General features: G+C 36.3%; 1 protein-coding gene across 5 annotated transcripts in view; it reads left to right on the forward strand.

Moving 5' to 3' along the window:
• Nucleotides 1-22,914, forward strand: part of MYO3B (myosin IIIB) — a 191,731-nt gene that overhangs the window by 63,602 nt on the left and 105,215 nt on the right. For all 5 annotated transcript variants that reach the window (XM_063162107.1, XM_063162111.1, XM_063162108.1 and 2 more), the window contains 2 exons: nt 3,617-3,682; nt 14,805-14,960. In XM_063162107.1, coding sequence (XP_063018177.1) covers nt 3,617-3,682; nt 14,805-14,960 — 222 coding nt within the window. The remainder of the gene's footprint in view (nt 1-3,616; nt 3,683-14,804; nt 14,961-22,914) is intronic.

Here is a 22,914-nt window from a genome sequence, read left to right on the forward strand (position 1 = left end):
GCAGTTTGAATGATGGGAACACATAAAGCTGTATAGATTAAAATATTTCCAGCATACAGCTGTGTGTGTATCAGTCAGAATTCAGCAGCAGTTCTTGCTTGATAAGCTTGCTAATGTCTTCTTGTCCTTAGAAGGAGCATTGTTCCCCTGAATGGGTGTCTTGTACAGTCTCAACCCTGCTTTCTTTGCTGAAGCAAAACTCTCGGTGAAAAACAGCATTAGTGTGACCGTGGCAAGCACTGAATAAGGATAGAAAAACTACTCACAAGGGCAGTGCATTAGAGTAAGGAAATAGAGCATGTAGTTCTGGGACTAATTAGGAATTATAGAAAGAACTAAAGGAAAAAAGACAAAGTTGGGAAATAAATGGTTGATTACTCATCTTGCATCAAAAGAGGGCATTTTCAAAAGACAAACCCAATTATATCTGCTTTTCCCAATAATATTCCTATCTATGTCTCACAATTTCCATCAAATATGATAGAAAATAAGACTGTATTGTGCTTCAGCTTGTGGCAGAAATGATTGAAAGATTGCATGCAGAGTGTTCTAATTTTACATTAAAAAACTAGATTAAGTTATGTCAGCAAATTAATGAGAGGTAGGTTTTTAGTTCTTCTATGAATGTGTTTTGAGTGCTGCAGAAGTAGTCAGGTGTTAATGAAATGCAATGATGTTGGCTGGTGCAAGTACACAAAAGCCACAGAACTCCAAATAATGGAATTAACACAGTCTGGAATTCAAAATGGCCCTAGTTTGATCCTTGAGCTGAAGTGGTCAGGTAAATGTTGTTTCTCTGTGGTTTAGCATCTGATGATGCAAATGAGTTGTTTTACCTTTCTCTTTAATGAAATATGACTCAGGATATGAATTAGAGGTATCTTAATGGTTTATTAATTTCAAACTGCAAAAGACCAGCTATGCTTATGGAAAAAGTTTAGAGTTACCTTTGCATTTCTGCCTTTTCCTATTACCCTAGAACTTAGAGTCTTTACTGCAGAAGTGCCCCTCTGGAGGTGCCATGGTGTTTTCTGGGATCACCATGAAACATTTTCTAGTGTCTTAGGCAAAGTGAAGGTAGGAAGCTGATGCTGTTGTGCCTCCTTCTGGAAGTCATTTATTCACGTGATGCCAGAAAAGGATTGACTGGTTTTTTACTTTGTAGTTAATGTTTTTCACCAAGGGAAGCCAATGTAATTTACAGATGCTAATGAATTAAGGTTCTGACTTTGTTTATCAGCTTCATTTTGCAGATGGTGTACCTGAAGCATCAAATTTTAGTTGTCTAAGTACAGAGTTGAATGGTTTTGCTACAAAAGCACTAAGAATAACATAGTATCTTCTATCAACAAATACAAAAGTATCAAGATAACATCTGTAGTTACTCCTTCCTTGGTTGTGTTGATTTGGGTCAGCCAAAGAGAGTAGCTATCAGTGAGAGCTTAGTAGTTCAGTAATTCTTAGATAAAAAATGTTGTGTATGGTTTCAAAATGGCCTTCTCCATTAATCATTAACCTGCAAATGACAAACTGTATTTCCTGAATGACATGTCCTCTGCTGATCTGTTCTTCCATGATGGAATTCCACCTGTTTCCATCATAACATCTGCAACTAATGTAAAGTATCTCTGCATCTTTTTTTCAGAAAAAATCTTCCTTGAGAGATTGTTAACAAAGCCTCCAAACCCATATGCTTTTTTGTCAGCATCATTGTTACCATCTGGAAAACCTTTTGGAACATTGTGAATAGAAAAGGCAAAACTGCATATTTCATTAATAGTAATTGAGCTTTTGAAAAAGCAAATTACTTCACAATGAAATTCAAACTTCACTGTAAATATTCAGTAGACAGTGCTAGTATAATTCTAAAAGGAAATACACTGTACTTCACAGCATAATAGAAGCTGGTTGTTCATCAGAATCCAAAATGTCTGATAGAGAACTGCTCCTTTAATGTAAGGACTGAAACATACACTAACCCCAGCTGGCTGTTTCTTAAAGCTGTTTGCAGTGGTCACAGATGTGGGATGTCTGGGCTTATAACCATTGTTATAATAGACAAAGATGTTTTTAAATTTTACCTTTCTTTGATATAGGATTTGTTTTTCTAGAAGTATACCTAGAAATAGTCTTTTTTTTTTTTTTCTGCTTGTAAAAAAGTCAGATTCTGTGATGTACATAAACATATGAGCCTGGTGAAGGGGAGGCAACCATGAAGTGTTATTCTCATTGAAAATAACCAATGATATATTTTTTTCTTTAATAACACATTTGCTAACTAATAGACATTTCAGACATTCCGGGTTTCTTCACTTCATGAAGAAAGGTGTATTCCCTTAGTCTTCTGAAGCAAAAGAGAAAGGTAATAAGATAGTAATTTCAGCAAACTTGTCATGCTTCAGTGCAATCTTTTGGCTGAATTTGTTTTGAAAAAATGCAGATGAACAAAATGGTCCATCTATTACAAAGCCACAGCAATTTTTTTGAACGAATTTGCTTGCATTTTTTAGAGTAATTGTTCAATGGAACTCATTTTTCAATGAATATGCATGAAAAACTCCTGACTATTGAGCAAATCAGCACTAATTTATGTTGCTTATGCTGTTTTCATTTTTGTTTTGTGAGATGTTTCCAAGCAATGTTATTCTGTGGAATGTGGCCACAGTAGAAATGATGTGATTTGTTATATAATCTACAGTATTATTGTGTTTATGTTGTAGAAGAAGTCTTACTGTGATTGTTTTTCCCTGACAGTTCAGTAATATGTGACCCTCAAATGCAGCAAAAGATAGATGATTAAGGTTTCATCAAAGACCTCTGTAAGTTTAATCTTAAAATGTTCAATTAGGCTTCAGTACGTAGCAAAATTTAAGGTGCAGAGGAAACCTCTGGAGGATAACATGGTAGAATATAATATATGGTTTTATGAACAATTCTTGCTGTAAGCTGGTCCTCCTAAATTTGAGCCTCTTAAAATTTGCTTCACTAAATATGACCTGTAGGTCTTGCTTTGTATATTTATATAATTAAATTGTAAGAGTAAAAATCGATGGAAAGGAATTTTATGTCAACTACCATGGAATGTATTAGAGTTTAAAAATTATTTTTACAAAGGCTGTCTTACTATTTAATATAAAAACACTGTCTGCTAGATGTTTAGAAATAGCATCTGTTTTTAACAGTTCTAGAGTTTACAGTGTCATCCAAACTGAATACAGATTGAAACCCAGACTGAAAATCCTACAGCTCATTCTTATCCATACTTTAAAAGTTTTGATCAGAATAAGTGATCTTGGGCAAAGGGTTAAAGTAGTTTGATGTCTAGGTTAATATTACATTTTCAGTCAGGCTGAATTGAAAGGGACAGGTTGGGAAGTACATTGTGAGCTGTACTGACTACCAGCTTCAAAGGTATTGACATAAAAGGAGAAGGACAAGAAAAGAGAGCTGCCAGTGAATAAACAACAGCAAGAAAAACCAACATGCATCTCAAGGCATCCCATAGACAATTTAACTGTTACTTTCTCAAGTATCATTTTCTCCCTGCTGGAACCAGGAGCATCTTTGATCTGTAAGATAACATTAACATTTTAAAATTCAAATCTTTGTTTTTCAGAAACCCTCCACCTACTTTGCTACATCCTGAAAAATGGTGCAGAGGATTCAACCATTTCATTTCACAGTGAGTTTTTTTTTCCTTTTAAAACAGCTTATTCAGCAAGACCTATGTGTGCCAATCTGAAAACAGAATTTTCTTATGGAGTTACTGCTTTTTCAGGTTTTTAACTACAGTTTTCTTTTCATAACTCTAGACCATGCTTCACTTTTCAAAAGCTTTACAGTGGAGTTTGATCTTCTTATGTAATTTTCTTCATTTGAGTCTCTTGATTTTGATGGACCTGGAACAGATATATCAAATATACCTGATTTCCTTGATAGTTTTCCATTGAAATATTGTGTTGAGGAAAAAAAGGATTAGTGAAAATAACTACTGGTCGTTTAAAATAAGAATTTGAAAGATAAGAAGGGAAAGAAATGCCTTTTATATATATATATAGGTACTGTATATATTTAATTGAGCATCAATAGTATGGAGAGCATGATGAATGCAGCTGTCATCAAACTAAAATATGCAAATATGCTTTTGCTTTCTCTTTTTCTTTTTACAGTGACACTAGGAAATCATAGTTTAGTAGTTGCTAGCGTTGAATTCAAAAATCTTACTGGCACTTTTATGAGGGATTTTTAATATTCTTCAGTATTTCATTGGAACCAATTACAGCCCAAATTGTGTAATGTGGGGAATACTACTGTAACATCACTTGTCAGTACTGACTTTTCATGATAGGTTTGTAAATATGCACATGTGCATTTTGTGCATCTGTTTTGTTCCTTGGTGTATCCAATTACTTGTGGAGCACAATATCCCTACCTGATACCTTTTTCAACTAGTTGTGTAGTAATGTCTTTCCATTTTAGAAGAAGTTGAAAATAAAAACACTAATGCAAATTTTATTAGTAATCTGTGAAAAATGGTGATATTTACTATGCTGATCTTTAAGCAGACGGGAAGGTGAGATACAGTGTAATGTTTGACCTACAGAGGAGGGATGTTGTTCTTGTTATTGCTGCAGTGTAACTCAGAATCTCTTCAGTGTAGGTAGCCGAAGTACATTCCTCTAGAGCAGGTTGATCCAAGTTCTGATCTCCATAATGCATGTCCTTGTTTACACAGCAGGGTACATTGGCATCTATGGCAGATTCAGTGTTTAAGTACAAGGGTCACTAAGTGATGGATAAATTTCATTCTGTATAAAAAACCATTGGTTGCACTATATTTAAAGGCTGTAGTCTAAATTCTGGGGGACCAGCACTAATGGATTATATTCCACTTGTGCTTTAGAAAGTCACTGCACCTGGTAAATAAGATTGCATTCCTGTGTCAGGAACATTGTGCGTTAACCTTCAGCATTGTTATGTAAGTTTTTCTTTCTTGGTGTCTTCCCTTTTAGAAGTCCCTGCTGAGACTTGGAACAATACAAAAAACTCTGTGAAACATTTCTTAGCATTTGTTCAGTCATGTAGTTCAACATGCACTGGTCATAGAACAAGTCAGATGTTAATACTTTGTGGCAAAACTTGTTTTTAATCTTGTCCTTTGAGGTTTTTATATATTGAAATTGTATCTTATTAATCAAATGGATTATTATTTACTTTTGCTTAATTACTTCCTCATCATCAACTTTTGCAGGTTCTCAAGCCTTGCTTTCCATTTTTACAGTGATGTGCATGAAGAAGTAAGGAAATATACTCATACATGGTTCTCTTAACATGGAGAAATGCAACAATTGTAATAAATACCCTGTGCTGTAGCTGCCTTTAGGAGACTACAGAAACTGAATTCTCTCTGACACTGTTCTATTCTTGGGCATGTGTTAGTAAAGTTGTTACGATGCAGAGGTTACAGGATGTTTTTATGGAGACTTAGATTTACATTAGTGGACTTTCTAGAAAAATTTAGATAATGAAACATTGGATCATACAACTGCAAACCTTTTAGCCATTACTGATAATTGGCTCATTTATATGCATTAGTTATGCATTTGTTGATGCCGGCCTTGTGACAGCCTAGTTATGATAAATTAAAAGCAGTGATTGTATAAATTCCATAGTGCCTTTTGTCCATGTGTTAGGACCTTGCCTGATGTTTCTGTCACCCTTGTGATGAGTGGTTAGCTTTTGAATGATTTCATTATCTGCCTCCTTCTTGATGCTAACGTCATTTGCATAACAAGCTTATCTGTTCAAGTTGCAGGCCAGATCTCTGTATTGACCGAAATCGAGCATGTAGCTTTGGCTAAGCTTTTGATTTCTGTTTGGTTTATGCAATAATTTTGTTCATGCTAAGATTGCCAAACTTGGTCACTGTAGCTTTTTTTCACCCCATTTTGCCATCCCTTGAAATGCCATTGTCTCGAGAGGGATTTTTTTATAAGTGATCTCTAACATATTCCAGTGATTTACAACGTTCTTAAGCTGGAAGTTTCATTGTTGGTAAATCTTTAAGCTGCTGAAATCATGATCATATATTTTTCAGGAATGAAATCTATACTTTTAGTTATGATACTATTACCCCAAGAGATTAAGATTTTGCAGCAGCATTTTACTCAGATGCAATGTTTACAAAATCTGAACTGAGAGTGTGAAGATGGTTTTTAGCTTGGTGAATCTGTTTCCATTCTCAGCTCTGTTGACCTTGACTTGAGATGAAGAATGTTATGTATTGTTCCCGTAAGAATTTTTACAATGAGGACAGGGAATCTGAGTTAGATATTTTGTTTTTAAAAAATACAGAGAAGACACAATTTCAGCTCTCATTTCTGGCAACAGCCTAATTTTGTATTTGTTATCTACTAAGATACAGGCAGCACATATATACTTTATTGATATAAGGTCAGTAAAGTTCTATGTATGTGTACTCATCTAAACTGCTGTGATTGTGTATGAAAATTTGCCTCTCCAATCATCATGTGAGGTATAATTAATTACCTTCATTTTATCTATGTATCAATAGGACTTATACCTGTAAGACCATGTAAACTACCACGGCAGTGGCAAAAAATTTTCTTGGCTTGACTGATTTGAGGGATAAACAGTAGAGTTAATATGTTCTTGTAGCAGAAGAATGCAATAACTTTTATTTACATTACATCACAAAATGGTAATTTTAATTAAAATTAGTAGTGGTATCTCCAGAGACGGACATTTTCCTTTTAAATTTATTTAACCAATGATGAGCTATTATGGTTCTTTGAATTAATTAGTCATTCTTGAGCTGGAGGGGATTAAAGAATTAAGAAATTCAGGAAGTAATAAAGTCAAAATGTGAACTTAAGGATTTATGGTCATGTTTATCATCAGAATGTAACTTTTAGCAATGACATTGCAAATACAGTCCAAGATAATTTTTTGTGCTGATAAACTCACTTTTTTGTACTTAATTTAAACACAGTTTAGCAAGCTGAATTTCATGTTGATGAGTCTACTTTGAGTTATTCACTTGATAGATCATCTAGATTATATAGGTTTGAAGTGGTTCATTTACATTTAACTTCTCTGAATGCAGATAAAGTTTTTTCACAATTTAAGCAATTGTTTAGTGACATTCTGTTCATGTTACATAAAGAATATTTTACATTTCTTTCACTGAGAACATGATGTGCATTTGACATAACTTATTAATTTCACAGTGTCTGGGAAGGCAGAGGTTTGCAAATGTCAAAAAGATACAGACTGGGATGTGTAAGGTTATCACCAAATCTGTACATTTTTGCATTTCATTCATTGATGTAGACTCTCAGAATCTGTCTGCAGATGAACTTGAAATACTGAATTAAAGTACCTGACAAAAGATCTCTGCCACTTTGGAATGTTGCATGAAACATATGGATTTATACAGAGGAATGGACATATACAATGAATAGAGTTATCTTCAAGTTTCTAATGAGTAGTTGTAGTAAAAATCCTGCCTCAAATCAGCTGCATGCTATAGTGTCAAAGTGGGATATGTACCTAAGGGAGAATATCTGGTACACATGCAAAACATACTGTTTCTAACAAAAAGCTTCAGTTGTCCAAGGTTCTGAAGGGTTTTTGTTTTTCTGGGCCTTCAAGGAGAGAGCAAAGAAACAGAGCAGACCCATTCCTGGTGAAAGGCAATTCATAAATTTCACCATTCAAGAAATAAGTGTATTGTGGTTTTGAGATTCTCCCTAGAGTTGCTCTGATTGTATTTCTGTTGTTACTGGTAAAATTTCAAAGATTTCAACATGAATGATTGTCAGATCCATGTTAAAGATCTGCAAGAGGTGCAACTCCATAGAGTTTCTGTTGTTTGTTCTCTAAACCATGTATATGAGCCCAAAAAACTTGAAATGCTTACTCAGCCCAAACAAGGCTAGGAAACCTACTGTAAGTTTTGAAGATTTAGAAGAGGTAAAGGTATTTACTACACCTAATTTTACAATTTCAGTGCAATAGGATCTTTGTTATGTTTCAGATGTGTGCTCTAAGTTATACTATATGGTGCTTGATGTTGAACATTAAACTGAAAGAAGATTTATTAGGAAAATAGGTGATGGTGACATTTCAGTGTTTGAGTATTTGTCTCATTCTTAGGGAGGATTAGTAGTTTACAGCATTTGCTACCAAAAGGCAGATCAATAATGTTATAAATGTGTTCTGACCATCAGAATTTATACCATGCATGTGATGATGGAGTTCTTTGTCATAAATTCAGTCTTTCATCCCGATATCTGATTGTATCAGAATGAACAGTAAAATCCTTATTATTTATCATGGGATGCTGTGCAAGACAGGAGCCCTATTCAACCTACACACATATCCCTAGTGCCCAGCATTTGCTTTCTGCAAAGGGACAGCTATATATAGTCCTGAAGATAAGGTTATTTCTATCCTGTGAGTCCTGCTGAATTAGGACTGAAAACAGAAATGCTGTTGGCAAAGCTGTCACAGTTTTTTAGCTCACTTTTGTGAATTAGTGGGGGTTGGGCAGGCCTGCAAGTGGAAAGCAGGGAAGTGTCAGAGAAGCAGGCACATTCCTGCATCTTATTACAGATGTAGTTTATGAAATGTGTTCTCCACCTCTTGGCTGCACGTAACTGACCAGTGCCTGCCACAGCTACATGTGGTTCAGAGGTGGAAGGAACACTCAGGTACTGAGCATTTTAACCAGCTAAAATAATCTCAGAGATTATTTTTCCTTCCTTGACTGGAAAGTTTCTAGCCTAGTGTGTGGTCATAGATGATCCTGCCTTGTCAGTGTCTGTCCTTCCGTTTCTCTAAGCAGGGGGAGTCAACCCATTTGAGGTCATGGTTTTGATTTCATTAATCTTGCATCATGAAGGAACCTTGTGATGTAAGTAATCAGGTAAGTATGCAGAGTCGAAAAAAAAAAAGGTCTCAGAACCTAGACACCTAATTCTCCCTGCTTAAGAGAGAATGCTCCCTCCTTTCAAGAGGATATGACCTTACTCTTTCCTTTCTTCCTCTGGGAAATTTCCACTCTAGAACCTCAGCTGAACCACTCTAGAATCTCTCTATCTTTGAGGGCAGTCTGGTAACTGTATTTATTGGGACTGGAATGAGAGGATCTTAGCATTTTAGGATGACCTGGAGTCTGATTCAAAACCCTGGAAAGTTCTTTTATCCTAATAACAGTCTTGGAAAGATTCCTCAGTGCTAGACAAGGAGTGCAAGGAGCGAAATATGTGGAGGGCAGGGGAGAATGGTCTAGAGCTGTGAGAGGAGCAGGTGATGGGGAAAGCACCCTGATGAGGCAGGGAGTGGCAGGGAGATAGGGACCAGAGGAGTGGCAGTGAGGACTTTAGCTAACAGATAACAGTTGAACAGCACAGGGAGTTTATTTCACTGTTACCCAGAGGCTGTTGTGTGAATTCCCCAGCTCTAATGTAGTCTAATATAGAGTCATTGTTTCTTCCAAATATTAAGCTATGTGTCTTCCATGCATGTAGGTATTAAATAGGTGCTTGAAGTCTGGTTGGGTGTTGGGGTTGTGAGGCAAAATTACTTCCAGCAATATACTTCTAGCACATAAGAAATCGCGAGAAAATGTAGCATTTACAAAATGTACTAATTGAAAAAAACCAAAATGCTGGTGATAAATCATAGTGTAACTAAGGTGGGAGAGTTGCAGCTACTTGATTTCTTTCTCTTTAAAGAAAGAACTTGGGGTCCCATAGATCGTAATAGATCAAAGGAAAGAGAATTTCTGAAAGAAAGAACTGCTGCTGCTCTACTTAGATTTGGCTGCAATAGTGAGTAACGTTAGTAATTATTTTTCTATTTTTGAACACACAGAAGACTTAGACCACCACTGCAGTTCTTATGAAAGCTGTTTCTTTCCATTTATTCATTAGTAAATATTAGCTCATGAATGCTGATAAATATCTCTCCTTCTGAGCCATCTGATTCGCCCCTCGTGAAATGGCTGTTTACACTGTCGAGACCCAGCAATTCCAACAATGTTATCATCCGAGTGCAAGCAGCCAGTGAATTTTTAGAGGCTGTCTCGGATGGGCCTGTGTGGATGGGAGGCTGCTCTTATCCTCTGCTAATAAATGCTTCATCTTTGCTTGTAATTGTGGCAGAATGGAAATGGTGCTTAGGAGCTTGACTGTGAGATTGCAGCAAATGGCTGCAACCTATTTAGTGTAAATGTTTAATGTAGTGACGCTAATGAATTCTGAGAATTAATTTTCTGCTAAGAAAGCATGATGGAAGATACTGGAATTTCCAATTAGATAATGGATTGACTTTCATCAAGGCAAACCTACAATTTTTGTTTCTTTTTTCAATCTCTGCTTGCTTAGCCTTTCTGTTATTTTAGATCTAAAAGAATAGGAGACTAAATGTGATACTTTCATCATACCTTACTTGAAACACATCTTGTAGTAGATTTGCTAGTCGATTTGCTAGTCAATTTCCTCAATTCAATTTCCTCAATGCACCACCTTTTATATATATATATTTTTTTTAATTTCCATGAGCCAAACAATTTGGCTGAATTTGCAGGTGCAGCACATTTACTGGTTTTATGAATAATTGCAGTATGGTTGATGTTTGACAGTGTCTGAGCTAACTGTCCAAACTGGTTTTAAATGAATGCTCAGATGAGAAGCTGAAGATGTTTTTGTTTTCTTTTTTTCCTCAGAAGCAAATCCTTCATTAATAGGGTTTTTAATGTTGTATTTCACTTGTACAATGCACACATTTTTTTCAGAATATTTTGTGATGAGGGAAATTGTAAAAGCTGTTTTGTTACTGTACTCTTCCAAATGTTGACATTACTGAATGTTTATTACTTTTTGATGTCTTTTTTTCTGGCATATATGTTGGATACATCTTCTTCCTGAAATTACTGGCAAGTTTGAACTCACACATATAGTTAACTTTTCCACACATTATAATTCCATGTCAGAGTGTGGGTCATCAGAAAATGTTGTGATAATTCTCACCTTTGTGCAGGCTTTAGAATTGTAAGAGCTGGTATTCTATATTTGTTTATTTCTGAAGAGCATTGTAGTGTCAATACTGCTTCTAGTAGGGGGTGATGACACCTTATTGAACACCTGCAGTGACACCAGCAGTCTGATGCATCATTTTTCATTAGAACTTAAGTGGTGGCCCAAGAATTTTTATTTTACAGATGATGTTTAGTAAGAACAGCAGCAGCAGGCATTCATGTTGCACTAAAAGCAACACAGTTGAACTGACAGTGTGTAGAAGCAGAATATCAATAGGCCTTTCCTACATAGAGAGGAATAAGGACAAAGGAGTATGCACTGGGAAACATAAGGGCTATGTTTTCAGTGTCACATGACAGCTTTCCATCGTACATTCCATCGCAGCAAGCCTGGTGAGACATCAAATTGGCACTGAATGTTTGAGTACAGACTGAGCCCTCAGTACCTGCAGTGACAGCTGCAAGCTGTTTACTGCATTTGAAACCTAGCAAGGGCTAATTTCTAGAAGTGACTGTGTCAAAACTTCTGCTGTTTAGAGGCAAAGGAGGGTGTGTGCCTCACACACTTCAATTCCTTATGGCCAACCTGCTCTTTCTGCTGCTGTGTTTTTGTGACACGAGTGCTAGGAACTTGCCATTTGACTTGATGGATTAAACCAACTCCAGTGGAAATGTTCATTCTCCTGTTAGTCTCTTCCCTGAAGCTGAAGTACTCATACATGAAGCTACAGACATGAATTTAAGCAGCTTTCCCTCACTCTTGCACAGCTGTTAGTTACTAGCTCTCTGCTTTGGTGTGTCATCTCATTAACCATCTGAAAGGACTCTGTTCTTCCCATGCAGGCACAGACATGGCACAAGAGGAGGTGTGCTCTGTCTGAGCTTGGAACAGAGAGAGTTTGATCACAGAATCATGTTGATGTGTCTTGTGTCATTAACTTAGTCATCCTGCAATTTAACAGAGTTTTGGTCGTGTTTCAAGTGAAATCCTACATGAACACAGACTGCAGCAATATCCTACTGCCAGAGGATGAAGGCTGCATTTAGATGAAACAATAGATAAACATTGGTTGTTGCAAAGGGAAGCATGCACACAAAGTGAATGGTCAGTGGGGGATTGGTAGGATTATGGACAGAAACAGAAATAATCTGAAAGATCTCCAAGACCACCTCCTTCACAGAACTTACCTGTGCTCATTAAAACGTCTTCCAGATCTAAAAGCTCGCATTTCAGGCATGCTAGAGAGAAGCTAAGAACTTTTTTTCTCCAAAATGTCCCTTCTTGTTAGGATTCCACAATGAGTGCAGTATCCTGGACATTTTGATTTCTCACCTAGGGGCCATGTGTATAGAAAAATTCTCATGCAGCTTCTGCATCCTGTCTGTAGAGTGGTTTTGTGAGTGTTCAGAGCTCAGAGAATTCATATTAATAACTGCAGGCCACCAGGTCTAAGATTTGCATGTTCTTCACACTTTTGATAAACACAAGATATCCTGTCTGGAACTGTGTAATTTTTTGAAGATAATCCATTTAAACTGAAAAGCAAGTGCCTTTTCTGATAGGACAAGAGGTAATGGTTTTAAGCAAAAAGAGAGTGAATTCAGACTAGATCTCAGAAGGACTTTTTTGGGTTGAGGTGGAACACTGACAGAGCTTGGTAGATGCCCCATCCTTGGAAAGAGTCAAGGTCAAGTTGAACAGGGTTCTGAGCAACTTCATATAGTTCATGTCCCTGTGCATTGCAGGGGGTTTGAACTACATGACCTTGAAAGGTCCCTTCCAACACAAACTATCCATGATCCTATGGTGTAGATTCACTTGGATTCAGTTATAGTACTGAAAAACTCTGGATGAAATCAAATTTAACAAGAACATTTATTTATTAACAATAAAGCATAAATACTGTAAAATTGGAATCATTGATAGAATGGTAAAAATCATGAGTGCATGAGCTTTTTCATACTGAAATCTCCACTTCAAGTACTTGCCATCAATCTGTGAATTTGTATAATGCATAGCACTTATTGTTTTGTTCTCTTTTCGTCTGTCTTCCTGATTAATGTTGTCTTTCTTTTCAAATGCTTTTTTCCTTTCTCTCAGGAAACATGAATTTAAACAGGATTGGCATAGATTGTATTGTCTGTGTGGGTGTATTGACTTTTAAAACTCCCAGATTACAAAAAAGAAAAGGGGTAGGGGAGATTGTCAGAACCTGTTCAAGGCTAATGATGGATCTTTTCCTGGAGGGGAAGGACTGGTATTTATAGTGTTGTGCCCCGAGGGATGGAGATAAAGCAGGTGGTTTTGCTTTAGTGTTTCTATCAGGAGGCTACAGTTCCAGCCTATAGCGAAATTCACCAAAACAGTTCCAAAACTGGTAACACATTTTACAGACTTTCTTTTCTGGAATAGATGTACAAAACAGGTTAGTAAAATGATTTTCAGGAACCTAGAGTATTAAAGTTATGTTCAAAGATATTTCCTGTATCATTTTAAGACCATACTTTAGTCTTCAGTAAAGTCTTTGAGGTGAGGCTAAACATTAATAACTTGCTAATGTGTTTGATAGTATTTGAAATCAATTAATGTGTATGATTTTTTGTAATGTAGTTTAAATTTTGTACATTGTTGCTTTTATTACTGGAATATAAATTTTGAAAGGTATTTAAGTTTCTCTGAACTTGTGGCTAAAATGATAGTCTTGATTTGTGGTATTTGGCCCTGCAAGGGAAGTACTTAGGTACTTATTCAGCAAATATGAAAGGAAATTGTAAAGTATGTAATATGAATGCATCTCATCAAATAAATTCATCTTGAGCTATAATTTGCTAAAATTATAGATACTAGAAGGGAGGTATATACTGAATTGCAGCACTTCTTTTTCACATTGTCAAATAATACCAATATCATTATTATTTGAGCAAGATGAATAGAATGATTTAATATTTTTAATTAGAGGATACTTGAAAGCAGTCTTATCCTGTTGGATCATTCTTATGTTTGAATGGTATTATTTCAGCTTTATTATGCAGAAATAATTCAGCTTGAGTGATGGTTTCTCCAAACTTAAATCTCAATTATATAAATTAGTATAGTACTTTATTTTATGCTGATTTAATAGCATGTATTTCTTTACTCATTATTAGTTCACCTGTACTGCACCAGTTCACAGAAAGAATTTTGGTACCATTTAATTCTGACTGATTCCTTTCTCTTCCAGACTGAATTGTGCAGGTTTGCAGAATTTTCTATGATTCTTATGCTAACACTCATCATTGCGATATCTACCCATAGCATTCGTTTAAAACCAAAGCTGTGTATCAAATCCTTCTGAGTAGTGTTGCACCACAGGTTTCACTTGTGGTTCTCAGTAGGCTGAACCCTACTGAGTTCATGGTCAACCTCTCATCAGAGAATAGATAGAAAATTAAAATGAAGTATTGTCTATTTGTCTTAATTTTTATGTATATTAACTGTACAGCTCTTACAGGATACAATGTCATTTTTTTCCTTTTAGCTAGTTACAGTTAAAAAGAGAGATTAAATAAGCTCAAGTTTTTAGCCTTTATACTGTATTCTTGTGGAGTGCCTTCACTTAGCTAAGTATTTTATGCCAGATTTATTGCAGTATGGAAGAGTCTTGTAACAGTGACAGCCACACAGTAAGCTGACTCAATGCGTGCTGTAATGATAACATCATTGTCTGAGACCCCTATTTCTCTGTCACCCCTATTTCAGGTGTCTGATCAAAGATTTTGAGCAGCGTCCTTCGGTCACCCATCTTTTGGAACATCCGTTTATTAAGCAAGTGCACGGTAAAGAGATGTCTTTGCAAAAACAGCTGGCTGAGCTCATCCAAGAACAGCAGCAGCTGGGCTCCATAGCCAAAACAAGGTACTGTACAAGGTCCTGCATGTAGCAGTATTTATGCTGCAGCCCTCCTTCCCCACCCTTATACTGGAAGCACAAATTGAAACTTTGGATGTGATTTTTACTGTTTCAAATGATGATTAATGTGTTGAATGCCAATATAATTTGCAGCAAGTGCTGCTTGCCATGTGAATGTAAGAGTCGTGCTGTCCCTTTGATACATTTTAAAGGTAGTTTGATCAGCTATAATGCAACTTTCTTTGCCTTTCTTTCACTCACTGAACTCTGTTCTATACTTGTTCTCATTTGGCTCAATCAGAAGGATGTTGTTAATTGCAGAATGTTCTGATTTGTGGAAATAAATCTTGGCACAAAACATTGTATCGTACTTTGGTAACAAATCTTTAAAAATACAACTGTGAGTATTCAAGTGACTCCTATAAAAAGTTAAGAACAGAAAATTTTGACATTTGCTGTTTTATTAAATCCTCTTAGTAAGAAGGCTGTTCAGTACTGAAAGTAGTTGTTTTGTCTGTAGTTTAATAGTAACTTCTATTTTTCCATTCAGCCCAATAATTAATTTTAAAACATGCTTAAAAAGCAATGCATGTTTACTGGCAGAAGTGACATCTTTTGAGGCTGACTGTAAATGTGTCTTAGTTTAGTTGTTGTCCAGAGGGTGGCAGAATTTCACTGTTTCAAAAGAGAATTAAATGCAAATGAACACATTGTCCCAAGTTCAGCAATCATTCTGTAATATGAAATTCTAGAGTTAGATAAGCTCTGGCCCATTATTATAAATAACCACCTACTAATGTTGATGAAAGAAATTAGATGTTATGATTCAGAAGTCATAAACATGTATATGCTTGCATGCCGGAAATCTCTGTAGCTGAAATGCTAAAGGCCCAAACAAAAATCTACAAGTTAAAATAAGGGAATGGTTGTTAATATAGTTTCAAGGTGAAGCAGACTTGTGAGAGTGGTTAGTTTTTGTTTGGCTGGTTTCGTGGGGTGTGTGTGTTTGTTCTTGTTGGTTGGTTTGTTTGTTTGTTTTCTGGGAAAACATGCCTGGGAATGCTCACTGTGGGTGGGAGTTATGCCAGCATTACAGCAGAAGTTACAGCTTTATCTCATTTCCTAAGATATGGCACCCAGATAGCACCTGACAGATCACACTGCCTACAGCTATGGCATGGCTGGCCCAAGAGTATAAGAATTTTTCCAGCTGTTGACCTGATTGCACATTTAGACAGAGTGAAATGATCCTTGTGCTAAGAGAAGCTCTGAAATGGATTTGTCATGGTATTCCGATACATTCTTGTGGGATTGAGCTCCATAATGTGGAGTGACAAAGAACCAAGACCACGACAGCATTTCTTTCCTCAAGCCTTTTCATGTATTAACTGGGTGTGCTGTGACAGGCAAGCTACTGCACCTTAGACATGACTGGACTGTAAGAAGGATTTTGCTTCCCAGCACCCTAGTATGAATCAGTGCTCATCTAAGGAAGTTTAACTCCTCTGTCCTGTCACCACCTAACCCAGCTTAAGTATTTTATTTTCAAACAAAAATCTTTCAGATTGTTTTAGCATTATACTATGGTATCCTTACTTCTGTGAAGCAGCAGCCCACTGTGATGGGGTTGAGGGCATGCTCAGTGAGGACAAAAATCTACTTATTGTTTACCTCTGAAATCTACAACATATTGTTCAGTATGATATTCTAAAGATTTTAAGATTGATCAAATTGGTACAAAGTTAATGAGAAAGCAAAAGTACATCCCTGCAAAATATTAAGTCTGTGGGCCAGACATGTAATGCTGGACTAGAAACATAAGATTATTACAAAAGAACCAACCACTAAGAGCATCTAATTAGAATTTTCCCAAGAGGATTGACATAGCCTCATATCAGTAAAAAACTTGGCTCTGTAATAGGGCTACTGTACCCTCTAGAAAAAATTTTACCCACTAAAAGCCTTTAAAGCCTCTGTAATGCATCTACAACATAATTTTCAATACAAAATTTGACATGCAGAAGAACATATGACCAGATGGTACTGTAAAAAATTTACTGGTATTCATTTGTTACGATCTGTAGAGGGTATCTGAACGTATGGTCACCACTTCAAAGTAAATAAGGCCAATTCAAATCCATGTTATGTAAAACTTTTCTATTAAAACATTGAATATAGTGCATGTTTTTTCTGTTTATTGGTGTTCCCATGACAGGCATGATGCAATGTACATTAATTTCCTGGTGTTCAGATATAAAGAAAAATAGACACCCATTTTAAGGAGTAGAGCAATACTACAAATTAATAATTTAAAAGATAAGCGAAAGAAAATGTTCTCAAGAGCTCAGGCTGAAAATTTCCAGAGACTGGTAAATCATCAGTGTGCTTGTGTTAACAGCACTTCTTTGAGGGAGCCCAAGGACTCACTGGTGATGGCAGCTGATCAGGAGGTGTTTTGTCTCATATGAAAGTCATCCAGGATGGTGCTTTGGATTTGTGTCTTTTGATGCTGTACTGACTCAGCACCTGTGGGGTTTTAAATAGGATTCTCTTTCCAGTGGAGCCCTGCCAGTTTTGCCTATTTTGGTACATCACTTCAGGTCATTGTGCCTGAGAGCCAGCCTGCAGACTTGAGAGTCACTACTAATGACTTAGAGCATGTGGAGGAGGGACATGGAGAGCTGATCTAGCAGTGCCCTGCTAGTGAAAAGGAGAGAATTGGCTTCTTTCATTTTCCCTCAACTCCCAGGAGCAAACTCATGATGCTGTTTTTATTGCAGCTTCAGGATTGTCAGAAACCTCCTGAGCTTGAACTTCTACAGTGAGAGAAAAAAACTAAGCCAGCAGAAACACAAATAACTTTCTACTCTTATTTGTGCTGAAGTGAAGGAGGGAATGCTTCACATGGCCAGGAATAAGCAGGAGAGTGGTAGGAAAAAACAGACTGGCCCCTTTTGGTAGGACCATCTGGGTTGGCCTCTGGAGCCACAGACTGAAACATCACCTTATTTTAGTTTCTTTCATTCTCCTTTTGTCAACTTCATGTGCAGTACAGCCAGGCTTAACTTCAGTACATTTTGTCAGACCTCTGAACTGAAGGGGCTCTTTCTTGACCTTGAGCTCAAAGAAGCCTGTTAACACACATTTGTTGCTATCATCAGTTTGTTGCTGATGAACATACTGTTGTTACTTTTCCATGAAGCAACTTACTAGAGAATTTTATATTCTGATTTCCTTTAGGTTAAAAATTAATAATAAAAAGAAAATGTTTATGCTGGTAAAAGACCACTTTTAAAATTAAAAATAACATTAAAAATTCATCCTGCCTTTTTACTGAAAAGGATACTCTTTGAAACTTTTCCACTAGTTCTGTTTTTCCCTAAATCATTTTCATTGGTGAGGTGCAGATATCTTTGATCCTTATGCAAATAAGTGTTTCCAGAAAACCCAGCTGGAATATCCCTCTTTCCACACTTGTAAGGAGGGAGAAGATTCTTTATTTCATCTGTTGGTATCTTTTACACTGAAATTCTTGTGTTTTGGCATTTCAGCATTACCTTTCCACACCTGCGTTGCCTGTGTCTTATACTCTCATGAGGAAAAACTTAATGAGAAAGTCTAATGTCACAGTTGTGTAAAGATGAGCTCTGGGCATTATCTTTCTTATACATATCTCTTTTATAAGCTATCAGTTAACTGTATTTGTTTTCTAACAATAACAAAACATAATTGCTAATTAACAGCAATGCACTTCGCTTTGCATTAACAGCTTTGACATACTAACAATTGTATGAAGTTTAATTCTAAGAAATTTATTCAGTGTTAAGTAGTCCACTAGTTTTATTTTTATAGAAGTTCTTCAATCCTTGAAAAATAAAAGTTAGTACATCAGAACGTTGCTTCACATGTAGTCATTCTAGCCATGCAGAATTTTTCTTCCTCATCTATTCTAAAGTAAAATACAGAATTCTTTTTAAACACATGGATACTGATTTCTAGGTCATCTTGGGACTCACAGCAGTCTTATTCCTATCAATATGTAGCTGCCTCTAGGCAGGAAGCATTTCTTAAAATCAGAGAGGATGCTTTCACAGGATCTCACTCAGTTTTTTCCTTCATTTTCCTTCTTTTTTTTTTTTTTACTTTCATGCTTCTGTATTGACACAAATACTGTAAGATGGTTGTTCACATAGTGTCCTTATGCATAGAAACATTGTGAGAACAAGAAATATCATTCATTGCTAAAGACTCGTACCTCATGTAGCATAAAATTGGAGAATGGGAGAAAAAAGGAGGACTTTAATTTACAGCAAGGTGTGCCAACAGAACAAGCAAACATTGGCCAGGAATGATGAGCAGAACTATAAAAATATTTTTGTTGCAAAAATAATAATGGAGTGTTGATATACTCAGTGTGTCTGAGTGTGATTAATAATGTATGCTCTAGGTAAAAAGGGTACACAAGTCAGTCTTACCACAAACTTGCTGTACTTCAGGGATAGGTTCCTCAAGATGAAGATACGTATGATTGCTTGTCATTAAAGTACCAAGAATGTTTAGGCACCTCCTGATTTTAATACAATAGCATAGTAGAAGTTTGTGTTCTATTCCTCATTCTCACTCTGATTTGCAGTGTAATCTCTGTTCTATCACTTGCCCTCAATATTTCTCTGTTCTTTTAACTAATGAAATGGCTGTTAATAGTTTTACTTAATATATCATACCTATGGAAAAGAGATAGCTGTTTGCTGAGGCAAGAACTTGTCTTGGTCTATGAAGCCATACTGTACTGTACTGTTGGGTTGCTGTAAACCTGGAAATGAGGAGAAACATGCATAATGCCTGGAGCTCTAGCCATTTTTCTTTTCATTCTTGCTGCCCTAGAGCCTGGGGAATGCTTTGGGAAGGCTCTAAGCAGAGATATGTTACAAATCCTGGCTATTATTCATTCTCATTTAACAGTAAACATTTTCTTTGTGGAGATTGTATTGTTGTTAAATAATGTTTGAGTGTGTTTGATAATCCATTAAGGGAGGTTATGAGAGAGCTGCTCACTTTCCAAATACACCTTTTGATCTCTTGAACTTATTAGTGTGGTTGGTTGCTTTTTTGATTCATAGTACAAGGGATTCCAACATACAGCCTGCTTAAGGAGAAACTCAGAAGAGATTTAGTGTGTTTCCTAACATTGTTAAATTTTAAATGGCTCTTTGTGCTGTCTACACTGGCAAAATGCACTGCAAAAAGTGGGTATATTCTCTGGTGTTTGCTTATAAACATCAAATATTTCCCCCATATTTTTGTCCTTGTCAGGACTTTATCTCAAGCTGGCAAAGCCAGCAGCTGCTTCAGTCTTGAAAAAGCTGAAAAACAGATGTAAAAACTTTCAAAGCCTTTTAAGCTAGGAATTGTACCAAGTTCTATAAATAATGTTTAAAAATACAATGGAGCTTGTCATGGAGACATTTAAAAGGAAGGCTCACTTGGAACCCTGGTATTCTGTCTGTTGTCCCAACCCTTCCTTGCATAAATTATGATGATAAAATCTTGTGTCCTTTAGGAAAACTTTCTCCAAAAAAAGTAAACCTTCCATTTTATTCCATAAAAAACAAAACAAAAACTGTTTCATGGCATGTGAGTAGAACTAATGGAAAACTATAGAAATTTAAATCTTTAACTGAAGGCCTTGAAAAGTACTGACCATCAGCAGAAGGGAATGAAATTAAAATGTTCTGATTTTTTTCTTTTCCCATTTGAATGTACCACAATTAAGACATTATCTACTTGTGCTCAGTCTTAAAATAACAGATTGCTCTGTCCAGAATAGCATGTAGGAGGAAATCTAAAAAAGAAATGTCATAAAAGTATATGAGATGGAGAAATTTAAGTGTAGTAACAGATCTATTAGCTGCCTTTTTACTGTGGTGGAGAAGCAGAACATGAGGGAGGAAAATACCTGATTAAAAGCTTAGAACTGGAGACAGGGCAGAAGAGTCCTCACAGAATGCACTCTAAAATTTTTGCTCTTGGTAATATTCTTTGAAGCTGTCTTTCAAAATTTTAGATATTGTGGGTTTCTGTGTGGCATTTTGCTGTTCCTTCAGAGGAGATAATGTGGAGCATCTGGATGAATTGCAGTAGATAAATCTATATTAATTTTGAAGTAATAAAATATTTAACAATCACCAGTTGACATCTAGATTTATTCAGTTAGCTCTGTCTATCAAAAGTTGAGAAAAAGCAGGGCCTTATGTATTTCCTCAATAACCTAATGTTATTAACCTAACTCCCAATGTAAAAGTTATATAATGATTTGATGTTTGACAGTTAATGTTGAATAGTTTGGATTTTATGGTTCAAAGTGGCAGCTTCCCAGTTAGCAGCAGGTTTAAATAAGGCCAGCTCCAGACATGGCTCATTCTTCTCTTGGATGTTTTCCTACAGAATAGATATCTTATGCTCCTGTCTGTAAATTGGCTTCTTCATAGGAATCAGAAAAGAACTACTAACCTCTGGTTTCAGTTTTTAAAGGAATAAAAAAGCTTCAACAATTGCAGGAATATGGTTTGACACAAGTTTAAGGTAGACTATTAATAAGGAGTTGGGATGATGCTGGGTCAGTGTGCTACTGCTGGTCACCATTTAGAGGTTTGTTTCTGTAATGGAGAACAGACACTTGTGAAACCTTGCATTTTGAAGGATAAAAAGCAAATCTGTACATTGGGAAGAATCAAACTTGAAGAAGCCTGGGGAATAATGTAGAAAAGGGGAAAAAAAAAAAAAAGAAAAGAGCATTTAATGTTTGATAAGGGCAGGAATGTTCTGGCTACCTTGTCAGATATTAGAATGACAGTACCACATCTTGGCAGCTTCCTCCTTCTCATGAACCAGCTGGATTGCAGCAGCAGTCCAAGGAAGTAATTCTTACTACCAGAGATCAAGCTTCTCTGCCAGCTCACATTTAGTTTTGAAAGCAGTTAACAGCAAGGAACTTGATTGCATCCAGCCAGTAATTTTCTTTGGACTCAGAGATAATAACAGAAACAGAACAAAAAATAGTTCTCTGATGCTATACACAATGTAATTTAAGACAATTCTTCCAGCCTTCTTCTATATGAATATTAGGCAAATGAGTTTAAAACTCCTTTTTCTCCCTTTTAATATATTTTTTAAAAATCTCAAAGCTCCTTTGGCCCCCCAGAAGTGATCCTGTTCTGAGTATAGTGCATGTGTTTTTTACTGGAGTTTTAAAACATAGCTGTAGCATTTATATTGTAATTAAGACTGTGTTGGTGTCTCTATTATGACCTTGCTTCAGCAAATTACTTCAGGCTGAAACTTAACGTAAAGGAGCAAAATTAAGTCTTTGCAATGAGACAGAGTAGAGATCTATTCTGAATTGGGTGAAGTGTCTAAGAGAGGTGAAAAGTCTGTGAGGCCAAAGCTGAAGGAAAAACTCGCATGCCGGAGACAACAAAGGGACAGAGAAAGAAACAGCAATGCATGGAAAGTAGTCTGTGTATCTCTGTGTGACAGTATCACACTCTCCCTTTTTTTTTTTTTTTTTCATTGTATTGAGTATTTTTCTTGTAAATCTCAGGAATTAATTTTAAAATTGGCAATAATCTAAAGAAGACCAATTACAGAAACCATTGTACCTTTGTGAATCCTAGAAACAAAGAGTAAACATAAATGCTTAACTGCACCAAGAGGCCAAAGCAAAGGCCACTTGCAAGGCTCTGAAGATGTTAGGGGTGGAGGAGAGAGATTAGAGAAGAAACTTCCCAAAGAAGGCAAAAATTCTTGGTCTGTGTTGCTTTATTGCTCAGGTTGGACCTGCCAGCAAAATGACTTTATGATCTAGAAGTCAGTGTGATCCAGCTAGCTTTCCTTACCCCATCCCTTGATAGCAGGGTAGAGGAGTGTACAGCTATTTACAGCGCGCTTCTACTACTGTAAC

Source organism: Melospiza melodia, chromosome 8 (genome assembly GCF_035770615.1).
Source record: "Melospiza melodia melodia isolate bMelMel2 chromosome 8, bMelMel2.pri, whole genome shotgun sequence".
Classification (NCBI taxonomy): domain Eukaryota; kingdom Metazoa; phylum Chordata; class Aves; order Passeriformes; family Passerellidae; genus Melospiza; species Melospiza melodia.